Consider the following 25,344-nt stretch of genomic DNA (forward strand, 5'->3'; position numbering starts at 1 on the left):
TACTTTGAGTCAATGTTGCTGTGACTCTAAACCTGCTCTAAAACATAAAGTTTACTTTAAACATATTTTGCTATAACCCAATTATTGGCCAAAGCTGCAAAACTCATATTCACTCTAAGACAAGTTTCTCACAAAGTCTGTGAAAGCAGGAGCAGTCTATGAACCACAATGCCAAGGCTCAGTGTTTCCCTTTTCACCTGTTCCTTTCTCCCATCACCCAACAGGCTCACTCTAAGCACCTCGACCGGACACTTTCTCCCCTCTCTGCTAACAGGAACAAAACTATTTATTCAGAACACAGTAGTTGGCAATGCCTAGAAGCACTTGGCAGCATCCAAACCAGCTTTGAAACAATGCCCAAAGGAATCCTCTTCTCTCGGGCTCAATCCAAAGACAACATTGTTTTAACAAATTAGAAAAGAAACTTAAAGAAGCCGAGTTGTATCAGAATTATGCGGGGTTCCCCAGGCACCAGTCCAGAGCTCCCTGCAGCAACCGCGCTCGCTTGGCACGGGAGTGGGAGACCCCTGAGAACTAATTAGAGAAGGCTGTGAGGGTGACGAGAGGAACGTGATTACCAATTAAAAGTGCACCAGATCCTGCAGCACTAAGGGACAGTGACTCACACAGTTGCATCAGGATCAACTCCCTGAGCAGAAAGAAAAGGCAATGGGGACTGGGGGCCCAGAAGTAGCCCATATTTTTGGCAAGTTTCCACCTCCTGTTCCAAATTAATGCATGTATGACAATTAAGATGGAAATGGTTACCTCCCGATTAGCCATGCTCTTAGTTCTCTATTGCTGTGATAAACATCATAACCAAAAGCAATGTGCAGAGACAAGGGTTTACTTCAGTTTACACTCAGGTCAACTCCATCATTGAAGGAAGTCAGGGTAGAAACTCAGGGTTCCTGGAGGCAGGAACTGAGGCAGAAGACATGGATCCTAACTTGCTCATTCTGCTTTCTTATACCACTGTGGACCACAAGTGAGCTGGGCCCTCTCACATCAATGATAAATCAAGAAAGTGTCCCCAGCCAGAATATGGCAAACACAGAGGCGAATGCCAGCAGCAAACCACTGAACTGAGAATGGGACCCCCGTTGAAGGAATCAGAGAAAGAACTGGAAGAGCTTGAAGGGGCTCGAGACCCCATATGTACAACAATGCCAAGCAACCAGAGCTTCCAGGGACTAAGCCACTACCCAAAGTCTATACATGGACTGACCCTAGACTCTGACCTCATAGGTAGCAATGAATATCCTAGTAAGAGCACCAGTGGAAGGGGAAGCCCTGGGTCCTGCCAAGGCTGGACCCCCAGTCAACAGGATTCTTTCGGGGAGAGCAGTAATGGGGGGAGGATGGGGAGGGGGAGGGGTTGGGGGGATGTTGGCCTGGAAACCACGAAAGGGAATAACAACTGAAATGTAAATAAGAAATACCCAATTTAATAAAGATGGAGAAAAGAAAAGGAAAAAAAAAAGTGTCCCACTGACTTGCCTGTAGGCAATCAATCTATGGAGTCATTTTCTCCACTGATACATCTAAGTTCATGTCAAACTGACAAAAACCAGCTAGGACAGCCATAAAGAAAACCCAAGAGTGTAATGAGAGGTGTTACTAGATCCATGGAAGTTTCTTGAGGACTTCTGTCACCCGGGAACTATGAAATCAAACATGAATCCCTCCAATGACTAGCAACCCAAAGGAGCCATCAAAATAAATCATTGGAACTCCAAGAAAGTGGAGACATCAAAATCTCCAGTGACCACTGTGGGCATCTGTCATGTTAACAGCTCTCGTCACATATTGTCACCTAAGACAGAAACTGGGAAGTCACCTCAATACCAAGTCTGCCATCGGATACACCGATGTTTTCCCTGAACACCTCATGTGCTTCCTTTCCGTTCTTAGTACAGGTTTAGCTTAGCTCGGTGACTCTGCATTCCTTGTCTGACAAGTACCAAAAGCCTTTCCCCTATAGCTGAAACGTCCTCCAATTTTTAAAAAGATTTTATTGATGTGTGAGTATGTGCATGCCCATTGTAGCAGCCAGAAGAGGGAGTCCGATGCCCTGGAGCTGCGGTTGCAGGCAGTTGTGAACTGACGTTAAGACCCAAACTCAGGTCTTCTGCGAGAGCAGTGCATGCTCTTCACCAGTGCATTGCCTCTCCAGTCCTGTTCATTTTTTAACAATGGTGAAGATAATGCATGCTGTCTGCTTGTACACATCATAAGCAGCAAGGCCAGGTTCTGAACCCTTAACTGTTTCAAACGCTTTCGGGATTTTTGCAGTTGATGAGGGGTTGAACCCAGGCCTTTACATTCACTTGAGTGCCCAGCCACTGCTACAGACCCAGCCTCTGGGGTCTTCTTGTATTAAAGAGACAGTACACAGTTAAAAGTAGCAAAGATATACGTCGGGTAAGTCATGTGCTATTGCAGCATGACTCGAGCATTGTGAGCCCCCAGCTTGCCCAGCAGTGTGGAGCCTCACGGAAATGAGGGAGCACAAGAGAAAAGGATTCTCAGGAGTCAAGAAGAAAGCAGGAAGACAGCTGGTCCACATAAAACTCACTGGGGTTTAACCGGCACTTATCAAATTAGGCCCTCCCCATCCCAGAGGCTGGGAGACAGGGAGTCCTATCTCCAGGGGTGGGGAGACAGCCAAGCAGTCCATTCTTACAGCAGTCTTGTTTTCTCAGGACTTTCAAGGAGACTGCCATTCTTCCCATGCAGACTCTGTATTCTATGCTGTGTATATAGACGGGGCGGTATGAGTGTAGGTATCAATACTAGAAAAGAACTGTGAGAAAAAGAGAGGCATACGAATGAGTAAGAGAGACCTAGAACACACGTGATATGGGAGCTGGAGAGATGGTGTGGTGGACAGAAGCACGTGCTGCTCTTGCAGAGGGCGAGAGTGCAATTGTAGAAAACACCAGTTTGGCTCCCAATATCCACACCAGACAGATTACAGCCACTTGTAACACCGGTCCCCAGGGCATCCACCACCACTGGCCTTCACAGGCACCTGCACTCACAGACACATGCCCACACTCAGATGCACACATAAACACATAATTACGTGAAGTAAATTTCAAAAAACAACAATGTGACATAAAAGTAGAAATGGTGTTATGAAGAAGGGGACCCAAAGGAGGACAGGAAGGACCAGAGGGGAAGGGGACGGAGTGGCCTGGAAGGGAAGGCCCAGTGGAAAGAATAAAATTGTCATGATGGAGACACACTATTTGTATGCTAATTTAAGAAAAGAATACAAATAAACTAGATAAGATCTTAGTCTTTTATTCAAGTCTTTACAAGACAAAGAGAAGCCGGGCCACCGCCTGATGAAGGAGAATCTTTGACTTCATGTCCACATTCATAAAGTAGAATGCTACTTACCTTGTAGGTCTACTGTGACATTAAATTAGCCCTCACATGCTCAACACATTATCCAAGACACACAGAAAAGAGACATTACCTGGGATGGTAATGTTACCCTGGCATGTGAGCTGAATTTGACCCCAGGCACTCTGATTCTGGAGCTGAGACTAGGCCTAACCACTCTTCTGCTGTCCCAGAAGAGGGCTACAGGCTAGAGGGATAGGATGGCTCAGTGGGCTAAAAGTGCTTGCATCTTAAGCATGAAAACCTGTGTTCAAATCCCCAGCACCCACATAAAAAGCCAGCATGGCCACATGCTCAGGTGACTCTCGTGTTGTGAGGTTAGAGACAAGTCTCATTTGTGCTTCCTCAAGGCCACCAGGCTCCATCCAGGTGTAGTGAAGAAATAAGGTGAAGGGTGATACACCAACAGGACAGTTGACATCTTCCCGTAGCTTCTGCATACATGTGCACATATACCACATACAAACATACTCACATACAAACATACATATATGCACATTCACATGCATGCACACTCACATACATCAAACATGCACATTCACATATATGCATGCACACTTGCACATTCACATACAAACATATTTATACATACATAGATGCACACTAACGTACATGCATGCATGCACGCACACTCACATGCATATGCCATACATGCACATTCACATACATGTAGGGTGGCGGGATGTGAATGGTACCCTGAGATTCCTAGCCGAGACAGGTAGAATCCCTGGGAACAGGAGGTGTATTCCCAGTCTCCCAGGTGATCAGGGCCCTCTCACGTAGCTACAGCCCCTCACAGCCCCCTGTAGACAGATCAGTCAAGTAGGGCAACACCCCAAGCCTCTCCTCCACAGAAGAGGATGAAACCTCATGTAGGCTCAAGACAGATCAGTCATAGAAGCAGGACCACGCCCCCGAATATGTAGATGAGGTTTTCCCAAGCTCTCAGGCCAAACCAGTAGGAAGTACCTGCTGTCAGACACTGACCCATCCAGACACTGTATTTAAGAATCCTGTTCAGGGGCTGGAGAGATGGCTCAGTGTTAAGAGCACCGACTGCTCTTCCAGAGGTCCTGAGTTCAAATCCCAGCAACCACATGGTGGCTCACAACCATCTGTAATGGGATCTGATGCCCTCTTCTGGTGTATCTGAAGACAGCTACAGTGTACTTATATATAATAAATGAATAAATAAAATCTTTTAAAAAAAATCATGTTCAGAAGGATTAAAGGTGTACAGGAATTATCCCATTGTCTGAGAGCTTCTGTCATAAGAGCTGTAACACCGCCACTTGGGGAAGAGATCTGCTCTCCTGAAATCACTGCCAGAAGCTCCCCTCACCCCTCACTGGCTAGTCAGTCTCCTGAGCAACTGAAGCAGCAGGGCGCAAAGGAGCAGCTGAAAGGAACAGCAGCCAGAGGCAGTCCCTCCTCCCTGCCAGAGTTGTCTCCCTTCACCGGAACCCACACAACTAGCCAGGCCAGAGATCGCCATGGAGAGCCCCCAGCCCGACCACACACATACATACATGGAGGCACACTTACATACATAATGCATATTCACATGCATGCATACATACATACATGCACAATCACATCCATATGCATACACACAGACACACATACATACATACATACATACATACATACATACATACAAACAAAAATACTAAAATGGTCCTATATTAAGACCATATTTAATAGAAAAGAAATGGTCCATGCTACCAACACCAACATTATCATAGAATTTCTTGTTTTAAAGCCCCAGCAATACCAGGCATAGTGATCCACACCTTTAACAGCGGTGATGTGGCCCAGAAGGCAAAGGCGAAGTTCAAAGGCCAACCTGGTCTACATAATGAGTTCTAGGCCGTGAAAGGCTATATAATGAGAACCTGTCTCAAAAAATGTTTTTCTTTTAACTTAAAAATATGAAAAATAAAACCACAGCAGTACCAAGGAGACGGCTAGGTGGCTCAGGGTGCTGCTCTCAAGCATGAGGACCTGATTTAAATCTCCAGCCTCCACGGGAGAAACCCGGCACGTGCCTGAAGCTGCAGCACGAAAGGGTGGGAAGAGGTGGCCCTAGGGAGCTTGCTGGCCAGACGGCCTACCCAGAACAGCAAGCTTCAGGCTCAGTGAGAGACCTGCCTCAGGGCAGCAAGGTGGAGGACAAAGACACCCCAAGCCCTGCTCTGGCCTCCTCACTCAGACATCTGGGAACGCACACCTGCATTTGCATACAAAGTACACACACAACATGAGAAACAAACATTCTAGGCCTGGATAGCTGGTTCAGCATACAAACTACTCATGTTAATTGTATATACACCACATACATGCATGTGTACACACATACATACATACATACACACACATACATACATACTACACACACACACATACATACATACACACATACATACATATGTACATATGTACATGCATGTACACCTACATACTGCTCATGCGGAAGATCTGAGTTCAGTTCCCAACACCAACAACTCTCAACTACCTGTAATTCCAGATAAACTATTTCATATAATACCCAAAAAGGCAGTGCTACTCCAACAGACTTTACAGAACTTAATACCAAGAATTCCTGTAACAGGAGACAATAAAAAGACAGAACTATAGGGTAAATTCTTCTCCAAACAAATTTAATTTTGTTCCAGCCCTAAAAAAAGAGAAAGAACTTTTTTTTTTAAAAGACAATCTTGCTATGTAGTTCCGGGTCGCCTGGAACTCACTGTAGAGGATCAGGCTGGCCTCGAACTCATAGAGATCTACCTTTTAAAGGTGTGCCACCACACCCATCGGAACTTAAACCTAAAAATTTAAAAATAAAAAAAATTTAAAAACTGCTCAAAAATGAAGCCATTAGAAAGTTGAGCTCCGTCAACAATAAATAGTAAAGCGATATGTATATACATATTAGACTCAGGAAGGGTGATCAGGGATCTCGTGGACTGTTAAACATCTCAGGACTTCGGGTCCTGAGTCTCCCATGGCATGGTCCCTCCCAACAGTTCTCTAGTGCTTTGTTCTTCCCTCAAGTCAGCACTTGAAGAGGTGGGGGAAATAAACAAGGGTCCCAATGGCTCTGAAGATGGCTGGAATACAGCAGGGCAAAGGAAAGAGACTCAACTATGTTACAGGGCCGGGGAAGAGAAATCCCCATTTACAACACCCATGGTAGCTTATCTATGCTGTGCCGTCACTGCCTCCTCAAGGTCATTCACACTGTGGCCTTGAAGCCACTGTGGCAGAGGCTTGGCTGCTGGAGTTCTGTGGCTTTCCATTCACCACCAGCAGAAGAGGCGTTTCCACGCGAACGCTGGAGAAGGAATAGTCCTAGAAAAGAAGACAGAGAGACCAATTTATTCCAGATCTAGGTCAGACAGAAACTCCAACGAATAAACTTACTCATTCCACCTACCCTCCCCGCCTTACATCTTACACGCACATATGTATGGATACAACTAAACAAACAAAGAGTTTCTGAGACAGACAGGGCACCACCAAAACAAGTACAAGAATAAGACTGTTCTCTCATTCAAGAAAGCAAATTCTTTGTGCTCCTGAGAAAAGGGCGCCACTGGCTCTCAGAGCATCTGCCCTCCTCCAGAGGTTTTAGAAACAGTCTGTTTGTAAAGCCTGAAATTAACCACCAAATACAAATAAAATTACACACAAACACACACACACACACACACACACACACACACACACACACACACACAAAATCACACAATATTTTTTTGTTTTAAATATACCAATCCTTAGGTACACAACAGATAGGTAACCAGATCCGTTCAGTGCAGAATAGGTTGCTGCCCCAACCTAAACGTATGAATACAGCTAAGTACCTCCTCTCATAATGCTTTGGTTTTATAGATTTACTTATTTTATTCTTATGTATACAGTGTTTTGTGTACGTACATGTATGTATATGTGCATGCCAGTACCCACAGAGGTCAGATCCCCTGAAAGTGGAATTGTGGATGGTGGTGAGGTAACACGTGGGTGATGGGAATCGAACCTAAGTCTTAACTGCTAAGCAGTGCCAACGACAGTTTAGGGGCTCAGGGTGCCTGCTCTCCAACATGAGGACCAATCGCTAGCATCCATGTAAAAACCCAGCACAGCTGCCTATGCCTGAAAATCCAGTCCTAACTCCATTCCTAGCCTGATTTCCTTTGCTGAAGGAGTGTGTGCAGATGTAAGACGAAAGAAATCTTTTCTTCCTCGAGTTGCTTTTGGTCATGGCATTTTAATATAGCAATATTTCTACTGTCCCTAAGACAAGTACATACACATGAGAGTACACACATGTCACACAAATACATATACAGTGCACACACACAAGAGCACACACATATCACACATATCGCACAAATGTATGTACAATATATACATTTGTATGACACAGAGTATACACATAAATGTGCACACAGTGCATACACACAAGTCACACAAATGTATATACAGTATATACAGAGTACACACATATCACACAAATGTACATACAGTGCACACACACAAGAGCACACACATATCACACAAATGTATATACAGTATATACAGAGTACACACATATCACACAAATACATATACAGTGCACACACAAGGGCATGCACATATCACACATATCGCACAAATGTATGTACAGTATATACACTTGTATGACACAGAGTATACACATATCACACAAATGTGCACACAGTGCATACACACAAGAGCACACACAAGTCACACATATCACACAAATGTATATACAGCATATATACAGAGTACACACATATCACACAAATGTACATACAGTGCACACACACAAAAGCACACACATATCATGCACACAATCATCACTTTTACTTGTGTTTTAGAGCGAGGATTGGTGCCACCCTCAGAGACTGAGTCACAAAGGCTCCTAGTCCTTACTCACCTTTCCCTTGTGCTGAATTTGGTGATGCCTCAGGTTGGGCTCAGGAATGGCTACAGAGTCCCCAATGAGAACTCCCCAGCTCTGCACCACATTATACACCATCACGGCATAGCAAGGACCGTCTGAATCTACCAAGCCAAATGTGCTTCCAGGTTAAAGTCGGTTAAAGAAGGAGAGAAAAAAATTAGAGGTTTGTGAGCAGGGAAAAATTACGGTGGTTTGAACATATAGCAAAATAACATGCATTCTTGGTCACTTACGTAGCAATCTACAAGTACCATTATCCATATACTGTATCCACTATACTGTATATACAAAATATTACAGCTGGGCCCCAATCCCCAGACTATCATCAGCTGGGCCCTTATCCCTGGACTATCAGACATCAAAAAGAAGGAGATGTTCTGAATGCATACAGCTTCATAGAGGGCCAGGGTTGCAGTTTTCAGTTCAACAAATTGGACATTGGTTATTTTAGTCTGTCCTGAGCTCCTCTTTCCAGTATAAGTAGACATGCACGTTGTGTCATAAGGGAAAAATCTATCACCCAAATACCAACTCCAAAAAGTGGTCCTCGAACCTCCACAAGCATGCCGTGGCATGTGTACATGCATGATTTTGGGTCCACGCAGTGAAAAATGCTTTGTTTTTTGTTTTCTTTTAATCATGAAAGAAAAGAGTCCCAGCAAGGTATTGCATAGCCAGCACTTGAAAGGCAGAGGCAGGTGGATACGTAAGTTCAAGGCCAGCCTGCTCTACATAGCAAGTTCCGGGCTAGCCAGGGCTATACAGTCTTCAAAAGGAAGAAGAAAGGTAAGTAAGGGTGCTGTACAGTTATGTGGCCAGAGTGTGGAGACGGTGGTGGTCCACTTGACACAGATTACAGACACAGCAGGCAGCAGGGGTCACAGCAGGGTGCAGGCTAGTTCAAAAAAACCAGGACCAACTAGTGAGCGAAGGACAAAGCAGGTATAGTACTCACTAAAGCCTGATTTTCAAGATTTAAACACATTCTGGGCTGGGGAGGTGGTTTAGTGGGTAAAAGCCCTTGCCACTAAGGCTGACAGCATGAGTTCGACCCCAGGATTCACACTGTGGAAGGGAGAACCAACTCTACCAATTTGTCTTGGACTTGCACGCATGCTCCGTGGCATGTGTATGCCCATGCTTACACAGAAAATGAGTTACAAATGTCTTCACATTTTTCTTTAGGTGTACAGACTAACTCCATCCTTTGCTGGACTGCGGGCATGCTTTCTGTGGGTCCTTTACATGTTTTTCCTCGCTCTAACGCATAGGCCAAAACCCAAATAAATGAATGGCAAAATATAACCCCTCTGCTCAAAAAGTGCCCTGTCTAGAAAAGACAGGTGTGAGAATACAGAACTGGTTTGATTCTGCCACACAGACCAAACTAAGGAATAAGTCAAAAAGGAAGTTGTCTGTACAGAAGGAAGGAAGGAAGGAGGGAGGGAAGAAGGCAGCAGGCGGGCAGGCGGGCAGAGAACAAAAGCAAGTCACCCAGATTAGGTCCCAACCAAGCCTCTACTACTCTAACCCAAAGTTCACCTTCCAGAACTACCTAGAAACAGAATCTAAATTTGTCTTCAACTCTGTGATCCTGACCACTCAAAGATAAAGAACTTCAAAGCTTCTCTGCCTTACTTTAAAAATGACCTGTCAGGGGGCCGTAGAGATGACTCATCAACTAAGAGCGCTTACTGATCCTGCTGAGGACGCAGGTTCAGTTCCCAGCATGGTGGCTCATAACCACCCGTAACTCCGGTTCTTAACTTCACACGCAGCACACATACAGCCATACAGACAGACACTCATACACATCTCTTAACTGTCCTGTCAACTTCAGATATTATTTAAGAATTCACAAAGTGGGGCTGGAGAGGTGGCTCAGTGGTTAAGCGCACTGACTGCTCTTCCAGAGGTCCTGAGTTCAAATCCCAGCAACCACATGGTGGCCCACAACCATCTGTAATGGGATCTGATGCCCTCTTCTGCTGTGTCTGAAGACAGCAACAGTGACCTCATAAACTCTAAATAAGTAAGTAAATAAATAAATAAATAAATCTTTTAAAGAAAAACAGAATTCACAAAGCACCAAACTCGGGAAAACAATAGACAATGACAGAACCTCTAAGTGGCTCTCTCAGAAGACTGTTAGAGGCCAGCAAAATGGCTCGTGGGGTCCAGCACTTGCTGCCGAGCCCACAAACCTAAGTTTGATCCTGGGGCACACATGCTAGAAGAGACGAAGCCCACTGGTCGTTCTGGGACCCCCAGATGAAGACTGTGACTGCGTACTGTCATACACGTATATAAAATAACGAATAGGACAAAACGGAAAAGGATTGTTAGGTCTCTCCTAGACAAGGCTTGCACGGGGAGCGGATCCCATATAGTAAAAGTCCATAAATTACAAGAAGGCCAGGAAACGGCCAGGAGGTGAGAGTGGTTCGTTCAGGGGGGAAGGGAAAGTGAGACTTACAAGGGGACCTTCTCCTCTGTGGTCAGGCTGAACACCACCTTTCCCAGGACCACGGTGCCGCTGTTCACACCAGGCTGCAGCGTACTCAGTGGCTTGAGCTGCAGGGTCACCTTCTGCCCGGTGGCTGACTGGTAGCGCCCGTCGCCACAAGGGCCCAGATGGGCCGGGCGCAAGTTTCCCAGCATGCTCTGAAGCTTCTTGGGTTTTGTCTTCCCCTGCAAAGGAAGGAGAAATAGATCAGCTGGAAACTGGGATACTCTCTTTCCACCCAATGCCCAGTACCACCTAAACCTATTACTTCTATATCTGACTGACAGCCCTGTATCTGATTGACAGCCCTGTATCTGACTGACAGCCCAGCCCTTACGTCTTTACCTTGCTCGCCAGGAGGTTGGTCAGCCTACTGAGGAATTCCAGGAGCTGCTGTTCTCGTTGTTGGGGCTCTGGCCATGCAGGGTCCAGCGTGGCAGCCTGAGAGAAGCCCTCTAGGGCCTCCCCATAACTCTCTTCATATTTATGTAACTGTAGAAAAGTAACCCAGATTATAAGCACAGACGAACTACACAGAGGAAATGCTACCTACAGTGGACTACGAGTCTAAAGGAAACTGTTGCTTCCTCCTGGGTCAAGGTAAAGACAATGCATCATGGAGAGACGAACGCAGTAAAGCTACATGTTATTCTATTTATGCTTCACATTTCAGAAGTTGTCAAAGCCATGTCCCCACTCTCTATGTCCTCTGCACCCCCTCACGTGACTCCTCTAGCATGGGCTCAAACTAAACTCGCTCTTCCTAAGAACGCCCAGGCTTTCCTTCCGTGGTTGTTGTCCAACTCTGCCCCTACACAGCTCAGCTACCCTCAGAGGCTGATATGTTATTTTTCTTTAGAAGACATTTTTGTTTCACAAGTGCTATGCCTGTGTGCATGTATGGGCACCAGGTGCGTGCAGTGCCCTCAGAGGTCAGAAGAGGGCGCCAGGTCCCCCAGGGCTGCAGTGACAGCCACTTGGGTGCCAGGAACCAAACACAGGTTCTCTGCCAGAGCAGCTTCCAACCCCTAAGCCATCTCTCCAGCCCCTCTATGTCTTTTTCATTTTACTGTCAGAGGACCGCAACCTGTGGGTCTTACCGTCGCCCTGTTGAGATGAAGGTCAGGGTTGCTGGATGCTTTCCTGTCGACCTTCTCCTGTAATGGGGTAAAAAGATCACCAATAATATCAACTTTAAGGATGCCTAAGCCCGACATGGCCCCCAATTTCATCTCCCTAGGAAAACCTAAGGTTCTTCCTTGTCAGAAATGTTATCTGCACTCAAGCGCTGGTCGGTTACTAAGTGTACACAGCTCTGCCTCAGAAGCCTTGGAGATATAAACCCAATTACAGGGGTTGAACTGTAGAACAGAGTTGTAACTAACCCCACACAGTATTACAAAACCAGATGAAAACACTCTGATGGCTTCCTTTTACTTCAGTTGTGAATGGTACAGACAAGGAAAGCCCGAGGCAGAAAGGACAATTTGGCAGAGCTCCTCTACCATAAGCATTGCTCTGGGTATAGGCAAAGTTCTGTATCAAGTCACATTCTGACTCTAAAACAGACGGGCGGAAGCTAGAAGACACCGCAGAGAAACGTGTAGGTAGAAACTGCAGTCTGATGAGTTTTAACTACGTTCGTTGCCTGGGCACCACAGAAGCAGAAGCAACAGTTTAACCAGCTGGCTCAAAGACTATTTTTCTACATGCAGAAGAGGAAGTTAAGAGTTAACAAACTGGGCTGGAGAGATGGCTCAGAGGTTAAGAGCACTGTCTGCTCTTCCAGAGGTCCTCAGTTCAAGTCCCAGCAACCACATGGTGGCTCACAACCATTTGTAATGAGATCGGATGCCCTCTTCTGGCCTGCACGTGTACATGCAGGTGGAAAGCTGTATGCATAATAAATTAATCTTCCTCTGCCCTCTGGGAATGAACCACAAGAGTAAATATACAATAACTGCTTCCTTGTTCTGCCAGCAGGCACAGTGAGCAGCGGTAAGTTTAAAAGCAGGCCGCTATGTCGAAGAAATCTGAAAGCAGAGAGATGAAAGGGAAGGCTATATAAACATCACCCAGAAAGCCACTGAGTGCTCTCCCACAACAGACAGACAGGCGCTCGGAGCCTCGAGGAGCCCAAGCAAATGTCATTAACATGGCTTAGAACACGTGAGTTCCTGGAAACAGTGCACTGACACCTAACCATGGGACAACCAGGGCCGTGTCATGTAATGGGCTTCATAGTAAGACCCTGCTCATAAAATAAATAAATAAATACATAATTTGGTGTAACTACTTAATTGCCAGAGCTTTCGTTTTCTTTAGTTATACAAGTATCATTTTACTAAGTATTTTTTTGCCGCGATATAAAGAGATCGTGTTAAGATTGGCTCCGTGGCCTCATGACGCACGCCTGTAAGAAACCGTCCCTAATATCCTACAAGTCAGCTCCGTCGACATGTGAGACGCCATGTATGTCTGCCAGCACTGTTCACTAAAGGAACGCAGGAAGGACAAAGGCTCCTGACTCTGCTGCTGCCTCTACTTCCACCCTGGGTGATCACCAGTACTTACTGCTTGAGCATAGGCACTGAGGGCTTGCTGGGAGATCTTAGGGTTCTGGCCAGTATTGAAATAAAGAGAAAGATATGCATTCCCCAGGATATCTGCAAGAGCAACAGCAGTGGGCCATCTCAGAGCCCAGTCCAAGATACGACCAGCAGCTCTCGGAAGTCTGTATGTTTAAAGTTTTTATTAACATACATTATTGTAGATAGTCATGAGTTTCACTATGACATTTCCGTACACACACAAACTGCATTTTGGTGATATTTATAGCCTCCATTGTCCCCTTCTTGTCCCCCGTCCATGTCCACTGATCCCCTCTTCCCAATGAGCTGCGTTCATTTGAATCCATTAGGGTTGCTGAGAAGGGCACAGATGGACACCTTACCAGTGGTCACAACACTGGACAAGATGACTCTCCCACCCCCAACAACCATTAACGGCCTAAACATCCTCAGGGAGACGTGGGGATCTTATAAGCTCTGATACTGGAAAAACAAAAACAAAAAACAAATGGGCCCAGGATTATGCAAGTCTTGTATTTCCAAGTTTCTTTATATATTAAAAAAAAGGATTTATTTTTATTTTACGTGTATGAGTGTATTATCTGCATGTACACCAAGGCACTACACTATGCAGTGCCTGTAAAGATCAGAAGCTGGCATCAGATCCCTGTAACTGGGCTACAGACAGTTGTGAGTTGCGATGTGGGTGCTGGAGATTGAACCTGGATTTTGGAAGAGCAACCAGTGCTCTTAACCACTGAGCCATCTCTCCAGCCTTTTTACTTTTTCCTGTGACGGGGTCTCACCAATGTAGCCCTGGTTGGCCTCAAACTAACGAAGATCCACCTGCTTCTACCTCCCGGGTGCTGGGTTTCAGAAGTCTACTTCTGAAAGACCCCACTTCTTATTCAAAGCAGGTATCACTCTGTATTGATCAGTTAACATTCTACTGAGATAAAGAGATATCCATGGATGCCCAAGAAGAAAGATGAACAGATATGCTAAAAACCTGTCAGATTTAGTTTGGGCAGGGGTCCTTTTGGTTTTGTTTTGTTTTGTTTTGTTTTGGGGAGAGGTCTTAACACAAGCTGGAGTTGTCTGAGAATAGAAAAAAATTGAATTGATAAGATGCCTTCACCAGGGTTGGAGAGATGGCTCAGTGGTTAAGAGCACTGACTGCTCTTCCAGAGGTCCTGAGTTCAATTCCCAGCAACCACATGGTGGCTCACAACGATTGTAATGGATCTGATGGCCTCTTCTGGTGTGTCTGAAGACAGCTACAGTGTACTCATAAATAAAATAAATCTTAAAAAAGACGCCTCACCAACTAGAATTACAGGCATGTCTGAGGGGCATTTTCCTGATTGATGGCTGATGTGGGAGGATCCAACCTCCTGTGGACAGTGCCACACCTGGACAGGTGCTCCTGAGTTTTATAAGAAAGCAGGGAAAGCAGGCTAACCATGAGCATGGAAAGCAAACTAGTAAGCAATATTTCTCCATAGCCTTTGCTTCACGTCCTGTCTCCAGGTTCCTGCCCTGAGTTCCTGCCCCGACTTCCCTTCACAGGATGGTAAGCTGAAATAAATCCTTTTTCCTCCCAAGTTGCTTCTGGACGTGATGTTTATCACGGCAGCAGAAGGCAAAGGAGGGCACTCTGCGTTGATTACAGGGAAACAAAAGTTTGCTCTCTCAAATCAAGAGATCCAAGAGTTCCAAAAATAGCAGTTCATCAAAATAAGTTTAGAGGTGCAGAAGAGACACCTCAGTGGTTAAGAGTGCTACAGAATCACACGGACCGGGTTCTGTGTCTCAGCAACCATGTAATAAGCCAACATCCGCCTAGGGATTTAACAATGGCTTCTGGCATCCATGTGTACATGGGCAATCACAAATGCATCCACCATACACGATTCTTACTTTTTCAAAACAAGCTTAGGGCTTGATTTAAACAAAGATGGCCTCAGAGTCAGACACCACAGCTGGACTCCAGACGACTCTAGTAGGTCGTCACAGCTGAGAACCACTAGTGTACAAACCGGGACGTCTTCTCATAACACTCACACCAGGAGCGGCCATCAAGGACGTCCATCTGCACAGCCAACTTGGCCTGTCGGACACTATCCATGACGTGGCGAGAATGTTCATCTCCGGAGTCGGTCTGCAACTGGCGGAGCACCATGGACAAGTTCTGCAGAGAGACCTTGTTCTTGCACTGCCAACGGAAAGGACACGCACTCAACCTTCATGATTCTACTTTGCAGATCTCAGTGTTCTCATGCTTGCACCAACGGCCTCCTCAACGCTGTGGATAACCCCGAATGCTATTTTCTTCTCACCTAGGCCAAACCTGAGGCCATCCAGCCCCCACGCAGGCCTGCTCCCCACCCTTCCTCCCTTCTGACTCCTCCTCATTCAGACTCAATTCAGATCTGGCATAAATTCAAAGAAGCAACGGAATCCATGACTTCCCAACTCCATGAGGGAATGGGCAGCTCACGTGGGTGAGGGCTCCTGAGAAGCAGGTGTGGGCAGCCGCAACATCTCCTTTCTTCCAGTACACCTCACCCAACTGGTTCCAGGCTTCCACCAGTTCAGGCTCCAGCTTCACGGCCTTTGAGAGCAGCACCTCGGCCTCCGGGCTGTAATCAGGAGTCACATTCAGTGCCTTCCCCTTGAGCATTAGAGCCTGTGCCTCAACCTGGACAGAACCTAGGGAAAAGGGGCAAAGATCAGGCAGTGAAAGACCAGATACTTTAAAAACATAAACGTTAACAGGCGAGACACTATGTCCTCAGCAAAACCCAGTAACAATGTAACAGTATCCTCTGCCAAACAGCTGAAACACAAGGTAAGGACTTCAAAACAGCAATTATGAATATGTCCAAGGCCCTTAGGTAGGAGATGATGATAAACCTCTGCCAAGCATAATGGAATTAAATAACAACAACAACAGCAACAACAAAATCACCAAAAACAACTCCCACTGAAATAAAAAATTTAGGAAGTCAAACAAAAAATCTCAGAGGTAGGGCTGGAGAGATGGCTCAGTGGTTAAGAGCACCCGACTGCTCTTCCAGAGGTCCTGAGTTCAATTCCCAGCAACCACCTGATGGCTCACAATCATCTGTAAAGAGATCCGATGCCCTCTTCTGGTGTATCTGAAGACAGCTACAGTGTACTTATATATAATAAATGAATAAATCTTAAAAAAAAAAATCTCAGAGGTAAGTCTCACCAACAGAAATCAAGACATAGAATCTCAAGCATTAAAGCCAAGGTAGAAGAAATGGATACTTCAATCAGAGAAAATATTAAATATAAAAAAAGACCCAGGCACAAATCTGAAACATCATGAAAAGAACAAATCTATAAAAAATAGGAACAGAGGAAGAAGAAAACCATATCAAAGGCACAAAAAAATATTTTCATCAAAATTACACAAGAAAATTTCCCCAACCTAAAGGAAGTATCTATCAATGTACAAGAAATATGCAGAAACACCGAATAAACTGAACCAGAAAAGAAATTCCCCACATCACATATTAATCAAAACACTAAATGTACAGAATAAAAAGAGAATAGCAAAAGCCACAAGGGAAAAAGACCAAATACAAAATACAAAGGCAGGCCCAGTAGAAAGAAACTGACTTCGCATTAGAGTCTCTAAAAGCCTGAAGGACCTAGAATGATGTTCTATTAACTTTAAAAGACCAGAGATGCCAGTCTAGACTACTATACCCAGGAAAACTATCAATCACAACAGATAGAGTGACAGACACTCCACAATAAGACCAAATATAGGATGTATCTATCTACCAATCCAGTTCTACTGAAAGTACTAGAAGAAAAACTTCAGTCTGCAGGATTATAACACCCAAGAACACACAAGGAATAAATAATCCCAGAAAACAAATCAAAAGATGGGGAAAAACCCATATCATAACAACAAAATGACAGAAATCAAAAATATTGCTAACTGATGACTCTCAATAGCGACGGCCTCAAACCCCTAATAAAAAAGACACAAACTAACAGATTAGATCAGAAAACCGGATGCATCTTTCTCTTGTATTCCAGAAATACACCTTACCATCAAGGACAGACATCCCCTCAGGATAAAAGGAAAAGGATATTCCAAGCAAATGGATCCCAAAAACAAGCAGGCGCAACCATTTTAATATGTGACAAAAAGTAGACTTCAAACCAAACTAATCAGAAGAGACAGGGGAATATACTATAAACCCTTTGAAAGAAAACTCCACTAAGAGGATATTGCAATCCTAAAAATGTACGTACCAGACATAAGGGTACCCGAGTTCATAAAAGAAAGATTACTACAGCTAAAATTACATGTGACCCACACACAGTGATAATGGGTAAATTCAATACCCTACTCTTGCCAACATCCAGACAAAAACTATAAACAGGGAAAGGCTGGAGTTAAATAATGTCATAAGTCAAATGGACCTAGCAGATAACTACAGAACATTCCACCCAAACACAAAAGCATGAATATACCTTACTTCTCCAAAACTGATCATGTACTTGGACACAAAGCAAGTCTCATAGACATAAGAAAACTGACATAACACCTGCTACCACAATAAACACAACAGAAAATATGCAAACTCATGGATACCGGAAAGCTTACTTTGAATGAAAAGTGGGTCAAGAGAGAAAATAAGAAGAAAATTTAAAACTTTTAACAACTGAGTGAAAATGAAAACCCAACATACTAAAACTTAGAAGACACAGTGAAGGCAGTTCACAGTACTAAATGCCTATAGACATTAAAAAAAAAAAAAAATTGGAAGATTAGTATTAGAAACTTAACAGTCATTACTCCCAGCACTCAGGAGTAAAGCCAGGCAGATCTCTGGGAGTTCAAGACCAACCTGGTCTACAAAGTGAGTTCCAAGGAAACCCTGCCTCAAAAAAAAAAAAAAAAAAAAAAAAAAAAAAAAAGGAAGAAAGAAAGAAAGAAAAGAAAAAGAAAGAAATGAAACTTAACAGCACACTTGAAAGCTCTAGAACAAAAAGAAGAAACAACACCAAAAAAAACATGAAAGCCAGAAATATACTCAAACTCAGGGCTGACAGAAACAAACAACAAATCACTTTAAAGAATCAATGAAACAATGAGCTAGGTCTTTGGGGGAAAAGATCAGTAAGATTGATAAACCAGTAGCCAAGTTAACTAAAAGATAGGAAGAGAGGATTCATTAATAAAATTATAGATAAAGAGGGAGACATCACAACAGATACCAAGGAAATCCAGAGAATCGTAAGGACATACTTTAAAAATTTATACTCAGGGCCTAACAAAGTTAGATGAAGATCAGATAGCAATTTAAACAAAGGTAGAAAATTTCCTAGAGAAACAGAAGCAATGATGCAAAGCCCTCAGCAAACAAGACTTTAGAGCAGGGCTTAGGAAAGAGATGGTGGCGACTGTGTATCAGGTCAAAGAATTAGATTTCAGTAATTCTTTGAACTCCATAATTAGAATCTTCAAGAACACCTGACCATCCAGGTGTGGCGGAAGAAACCTGTAATCCTAACACTGGGAGGCAGAGGCACTAGATTTCAAGGTGATTTCATGGGCAGCCTGGTGTACATTCATTTCAAGGCCAGCTTGATCTACATTCAAATCCTAGGACAACCAGGGCAATATAGCTTGACCCTGTCACAAAGAAAGAAAGAGAGAGAGAGAGAGAGAGAGAGAGAGAGAGAGAGAGGGAGGGAGGGAGGGGGGAGGGGGGAGGGAGGGAAGGGAGGAGGAAGAAGAGGAGGAGGAGGAGGAGGAAAGAAAGAGAAAGAGAAAGAGAGAAAGAGAGAGGGAGAGAGAGAGAGAAAGAAAGAAAGAAAGAAAGAAAGAAAGAAAGAAAGAAAGAAAGAAAGAAGCAGAAAAATCAGTTAGAAATTAAGAATAGTTGCTGGGGTTGGAAAGATGGCTCAGTGGTTAAGCGCACTGACTGCTCTCTGGGAGGTTCTGAGTTCAATTCCCAGCACCCACATGCTGGCTCACAACCATCTGTAATGGGATGTGATGCCCTCTCCTGTTGTGACTGAAGACAGCGACAGTGTACAATGTACTTACAGAAAACTTCCAGAGTGAGAGAGTGCTGCTATCCCACCCAGGGGCATAGCAATACTGTTCTAACCTACAGCAGACACATACGGGATACCATACAGCCCTCAGAGAAAGAGTACAGCACGACCACACTTCAGTGAAGGGCAGAGAGGTACTCATACCAAGTACTTCCTCCATCTGCCGCAGGGTCTTCTCCATCTCTTCCTGAACATCCTGCTGCTTCTGTCCTGCATCTTCCACACTGTGTGTCTCAAAGTAACTGTCTCGAAAACAGTAGAGCTGATCCACCAGTTCCTAGAGAACAAGACAAGAGCAATATCCTTAAATGGAGGGCACCTGACAAGGAGGTTTTCCATTAACTGCCAAGCCCTGGCCTCACCACACTGGTTCTCTTTCACGTGAGGCACAGAGCAACATGAGGGTCCCCAGTCCTATCAAATGCTGCAGATGAGAGGAGGAAGGGCCAGGATCACAGGATCTCAGGGTCCCAAGCTGTCCCACAAAGGTCCCTCAGCGCCACACATAAACGGACCTCTCCAGCTCAGGCAGGGCTCCCATAGGACCAAGCACTGCTCACACCACAGATGGGAGAGAGACACCTTGAGTCCTGAAATAAGCCAAAGTCAACAAGACTATCTTATTCTGGCCACCAAAGAATTAAACTTTGCAGTTTGGCCTTAAAGCTGGACTTCTGGGTAGGGGAGATAGCCCTCTAAGTGCTGGCCTACTGCCAAGCCTGATGATCTTGAGCTCTGTAAGCCACACGAAGGAGAAAGGTTACTCCTCCAAGTCGTCCTCTGACCTGGCACTTACCCAATACACACATACACGCACACACGCACGCACATGAGCAGTCATGGGGATGCACTCCTTTACAGTCGGGGTTACATGGAGAGACTCATCTCAAAACAACAAAGGGGGTGTGGTTTGAAAAAGGATGGCCCCCATAGGCTCACAGATTTGAATACTTGGTCACCTAGGAGTGGCGTTACTTGAAAGGATTAGGAGGTGTGGCCTGGTTGGAGGAAGTGTGTCACTGTGAGCGGGCTTTGAGGTTTCAGACTCTGAGTCTGCCTCTTCCTGCTGCCTGCAGAAGTGGATGTAGAGCTCTCAAATACTTCTCCAAAACCATGTCTGCCTGAGTGCCACCATGCTGCCCACCATGATGATAATGGACTAAACCTATGAAACCGTAAATTAAATGCTTTCTTTTTTTAAGAGTTACTGTGGTCATGATGTCTCTTCACAGCAACAGAACAGTAACTAAGATGCAGAGAACTGATTAAAGAAAAATAAGACTTTTAAGCTCCGTTATCTCGCAGATATCATACACATTAAGTCTCTCAGACAAACCTGTAAGGAAGGCCTTGTTTTCCACAACAAACCAACCAACTTGAACTTGGTGACCTTGGTATTTTGGGAGAATTTTAGAGGTTTTTGTTGTTTGCTTGAGGTATCCTCTGATCCTCTTGCATTTTTTTCATCAAGTAAATGTTAAATGCTTCTACATCCTCATGATCAAATCCACAGAGGCTTAACTTCTCAGAAAGACTCGCCCTATTATCCTATTTTGCTTTCACTTCTGTGATGGATGAGAAAAAAAAAAAAAAGAAAGAAATTGGGAAGGAAAGGAAAGCCTCCAGCTTATCAGTCAGTCAGCGGGAGTCACAGCTTGCAAGGCAGGAGGCTGGAGGCAGGAAATGAAACAGACCCATGGAGGAGAGATGCTTACTGATCAGCTCTCCAGGCTAATGGTCAGCCTCTATGTTTTCCCTGTATGTATGTCTGTGTAAGGGTGTTGGATCACCTGGAGCTAGCGTACTGCCATGCAGTGCTGGGAATTGAACCCGGGTCCTCTAGAAGAGCAGCCAGTGCTCTTTACCAATTAGCCATCTCTCCAGCCCCCATCAGCCTGCTTTCTTAAACATCCCAGGACCATCTGCCCAAAGTGGGCTGAGCCCTCACACATCAATCATTAATAAAAAATTTTAAAAATGCCCACAGACTGGCCTACAGGTCAAATGAGGTTCCAGTTTGTGTCAAGATGATTTAAAAAACTAACCAGCACACTATATGGAGCAGCAATTCCCAACCTGTGCGTAGGGACCCCTCTGGGGATTGACCCCTTTCACAAGGGTCACATATCAGAGATCCTGCATATCAAATATTTGCATTATGATTCATAACAAGCAAATTACAGTTATGAAGTACCAACAACAATAATTTTATGGTTGGAGGTCACCACAATATGAGGAACTGTATTAAAAGTCCTAGCATTAGGAAGGTTGAGGACCACGGGCCTAAACCTAATTAACACCTTCCCCTCCTCTATAGTTAGTCGTTCTTATTTTTTTTTTTAAATGCCTATCATTTTAAATTATATGGTGTATTCTCATTACTTTCTTGAATCACCAATGTAAGTTCCACGATGAAAAGAACTGCGAGTTGATTAGGGCTATCCTTGAGCATTAGAACAGGGGCTGGGTCATGACAGACTCACATTGAATAAAGTAGCTACATTAACTAATGGTAGTGCCTGTTATCGACAAATTCATATGCATAATTAAATCTCTACCCTGATAGAAATAATAAACGGACACCTTACTTAGAAGTGTTTTTTAACTTTATGTGTATGTTTCCCAGGAAAAACAGGCCCTGTAGAGACTGATTTGAGCACAAACACAAAGTCAGCATGTCCAACTCTGTTCTAGAATTTAAAAAAAAGTCAACACAGTCTATAGAACCGTAATTTTTTTTAAAAAGTACACAAAAAAACCCATAATGGAAAACATCAAAAGTGTTACAGACAAGTAATAAAATCTAAGTAGGCATACTACTTAGGACTTATGCTTTTAAAAAAAGAGATAGTTCTAAGCAAAAGTCACAGCCAGTTTCTTTTTGTCAGGCAAGGAGCATGGCGGCAAATTTAAAAGAAAGTTTTATTTTCGGTGTTTTAGTCGTTTTGATTTTGCTGAACAGTTTTCTTGGCGGTAACAGCAATATAAATGAATAGAATGTGAGAACAGGAAGTGATTCGTAACCCCTCCAAATAGCCCCAAGGACAAACATTATTCTGTGTAACGTTTTGTGTTTTTCCCCCACACATACATACAAATGTATATAGTGTACCTAAGTCTCGCTGCCAATAGGATTTAAAAATCTGGTTTCTGCCAATCACAAAAGGAATAAAATTAATCAAAGTCCATATTCTGAGTGTTCTTTTAACTCCCACAAGGAACAGAGAAACCTGATTAATGCTTTAAGTTTTGTTAAGAAATGGTCCAGGGGGTTGGGGATTTAGCTCAGTGGTAGAGCACTTGCCTAGCAAGCGCAAGGCCCTGGGTTCGGTCCCCAGCTCCGAAAAAAAGAAAAAAAAAAAAAAAAAGAAAGAAAAAAGAAAAGAAATGGTCCAGGGTGGTGGCTCAGACCTTTAAATCTCACCACTTGGAATGCAGAGGCAAGTGGATCTGTGTGAGTTCGAGGCCAGCGTGGCCAGTAAAGTCAGTTCCAGGAGACCCTGTCTCAAAACAACAAACAAAATTGAAAGAAGTATATGAGCATAGTTCTAGTTTAAATTCCAGGACCACAAACTGACTTTCTGAGACTTAAAGAATCATTAAAACAAAATGAAGACAAAACATACACTTGCAGGAAACTCCTTTCTGCCTTTCTACAACAGTCACCTGGGGAGTGGGTGGGGTTAAGAGATTAACACGCTAAATCCTAAAACCAACACCCAGGGCATCTGCTCTGCAGTCTATTACTGACTGTTGCCAAATTCAAAGCAGAAAGATGCTAAAGAAATGGCTGCTGCTGTGGAGAACAAACAACTCCGCTAAGGAGCCACCTGCCACACCATGTACAAAGCTACTTGTTACGGAGGAACCCGGTGGGCAGAAAACCCTCCGGGCGCCCGCCGAGCAGTTCGCAGCATCGGCTGAACCGCCGCCCCGCGCCGCCCCGGCCCTGACCACTGCACTCCCTCCTCTCGGAGCAACGAGCCAAAGATTTTAACTCACACCCTCACCTGCAATTTCTGCAAGACCTGCTTCGCTTCCTCCTCTTCATCAGCCATCATTCCAGCCGCTCTCAGCTTCTCCTCCCCCAACTTTCCAACCACAGAGACTCAGCCATGGCTACGATGAAACCACAGCGACCTCTAGGGCGCCGGAGGCCCACCTGCGCCTCAGAGACATGGATACAACCAACTTAATCCAAAACTTGGTGTCTCAAAGGTGCCCTAGGGCTGCTTTTGGGTTTTCTTTTGCTTCTATTTATTGAGACAGAATCTCACCACGTATATCAGATTGGCCTCAACGGGGTTATGTAGTCCAGGTTTGAATTTTGTCTCAGCCTCTCAACTGGGATAACAAACACCTGCTGAGTTTGTGGTCACTTTTGGTTTCTTTTCTTTTTTTTAAAAAAAGATCTATTTATTTAATGTATGTGAATACGCTGTCTATAAACACACCAGAAGAGGACATCAGATCCCATTACAGATGGTTGTGAGTCACCATGTGGTTGCTGGGAATTGAACTCAGGGCCTCTGGAAGAGCAGTCAGTGCTCTTAAACCGCTGAGCCATCTCTCCAGCCCCACTTTGGGTTTCATAAATAATTTTCTTAGTTTTATTCATAATTCCCTTCCCAAATTCCGGAATCAAAATGTTCTTAGATTAATTACATTTATTTTTTGTTTTATATATTCCTGGCCTTGTTAATACCACTTTTTTTTTTCTTTTTTCTTTTTTCTTTTTGGAGCTGGGGACCGAACCCAGGGCCTTGCGCTTGCTAGGCAAGCGCTCTACCACTGAGCTAAATCCCCAACCCCGTTAATACCACTTTTAAACAGGAAGACCGACTATGAAAGTATCGGTGTTGGACGGAATTTGGAGGGGAATGTACAATGAAACTTGACTGAATATATAACTGAAGATTTCTGCACGTGTAGTTTTTAGCATTTTTAATAATGTTCTCATGTTTATTGTGTCCATAAGAAAGTCTCTGAAGAGAGAAACAAGGAGGATTGAGAATGGCAGGCGACCTTAGAAAATTATTTTCAGTGTGTTTTTCCATTTTTTACCTTGAGCATGAATTGCTTATTCAAAAATAAAAATTTTAAATCTTCTGTTTGAGACGGACTCTCGTGTATCCCAAGCTGGCCTGGAACTTATTATGTAGCCGAAAGTGACCTTGAATTTCCAATCTTCCTGCAACCACTTCCAAATGCTTGGATTATAGACATTCATTATCACACCTGATGTTTTTTAATTTCTAAGACAGGGTCTCCCTATGTAACCTCGATTGTCTGGAACTCTGTAGATCAGGGTGACCTTGAACCCAAGGAGTTCCTCCCGCCTCTGCCCTGTACACACTGAGATTACAGACATGCATCGCCACATCCAAACACAACCTTAAACCTTTTAAAAAATCATTTGCTAAAAAATCAATCTCTGCAAAGAGATATTAGACACCTCCTACTGCTTCCGAAGACTGTGCTGCGTTCTATAAAAAAGAAAGAAGCCAGGAATATGTTTAGTAGAAGCACAGCATGGTGCAGGGGAAGGGGGTGCCTCCTCAGGCCCAGGCTTCCCTTCTCCCTGAGGTACCAGCCACAGGACAGGTACAATAGAGAATAGGGTTTATTTAGGGCATGGGGAGGGGAGCTGAGGGGATAATAGAGGCCGACAATGAGCACCTGGAGAGAGAGGTGGGGAGGGGAGTGGGGAGAGAAGGGACAGAGAGGGAAGAGGGGACATGCAGCCCCTTTTACAGTGAGTCAGGCAT

General features: G+C 44.3%; 1 protein-coding gene across 4 annotated transcripts; it reads right to left on the reverse strand.

Moving 5' to 3' along the window:
- Nucleotides 1-6,053: 6,053 nt before the first annotated feature.
- Ttc5 (tetratricopeptide repeat domain 5) lies at nt 6,054-23,710 on the reverse strand. 4 transcript variants are annotated; one of them, NM_001013131.1, is made up of 10 exons: nt 23,587-23,653; nt 19,721-19,853; nt 15,963-16,174; nt 15,527-15,677; nt 13,467-13,558; nt 11,993-12,049; nt 11,238-11,384; nt 10,863-11,077; nt 8,360-8,504; nt 6,058-6,768 (listed from the first exon to the last, which is right to left on the reverse strand). In NM_001013131.1, exons 1-10 carry the CDS (start codon nt 23,635-23,637, stop codon nt 6,649-6,651), a joined length of 1,323 nt encoding a protein of 440 aa, NP_001013149.1. In that variant the 5' UTR covers nt 23,638-23,653; the 3' UTR covers nt 6,058-6,648. The 4 variants fall into 4 exon arrangements, 3 of the variants coding, with proteins under 3 accessions (XP_063130289.1, NP_001013149.1, XP_038949199.1); XM_063274219.1 differs by lacking the exons at nt 13,467-13,558; nt 19,721-19,853; nt 23,587-23,653 and having other exon boundaries at nt 6,054-6,768; nt 15,963-16,175; XR_010057812.1 differs by lacking the exons at nt 6,058-6,768; nt 8,360-8,504; nt 10,863-11,077; nt 13,467-13,558 and having other exon boundaries at nt 11,252-11,384; nt 23,587-23,710.
- Between the last annotated feature and the right edge of the window lie 1,634 nt (nt 23,711-25,344).

The sequence above is a fragment of the Rattus norvegicus genome, chromosome 15 (genome assembly GCF_036323735.1).
Source record: "Rattus norvegicus strain BN/NHsdMcwi chromosome 15, GRCr8, whole genome shotgun sequence".
NCBI classification, from domain to species: domain Eukaryota; kingdom Metazoa; phylum Chordata; class Mammalia; order Rodentia; family Muridae; genus Rattus; species Rattus norvegicus.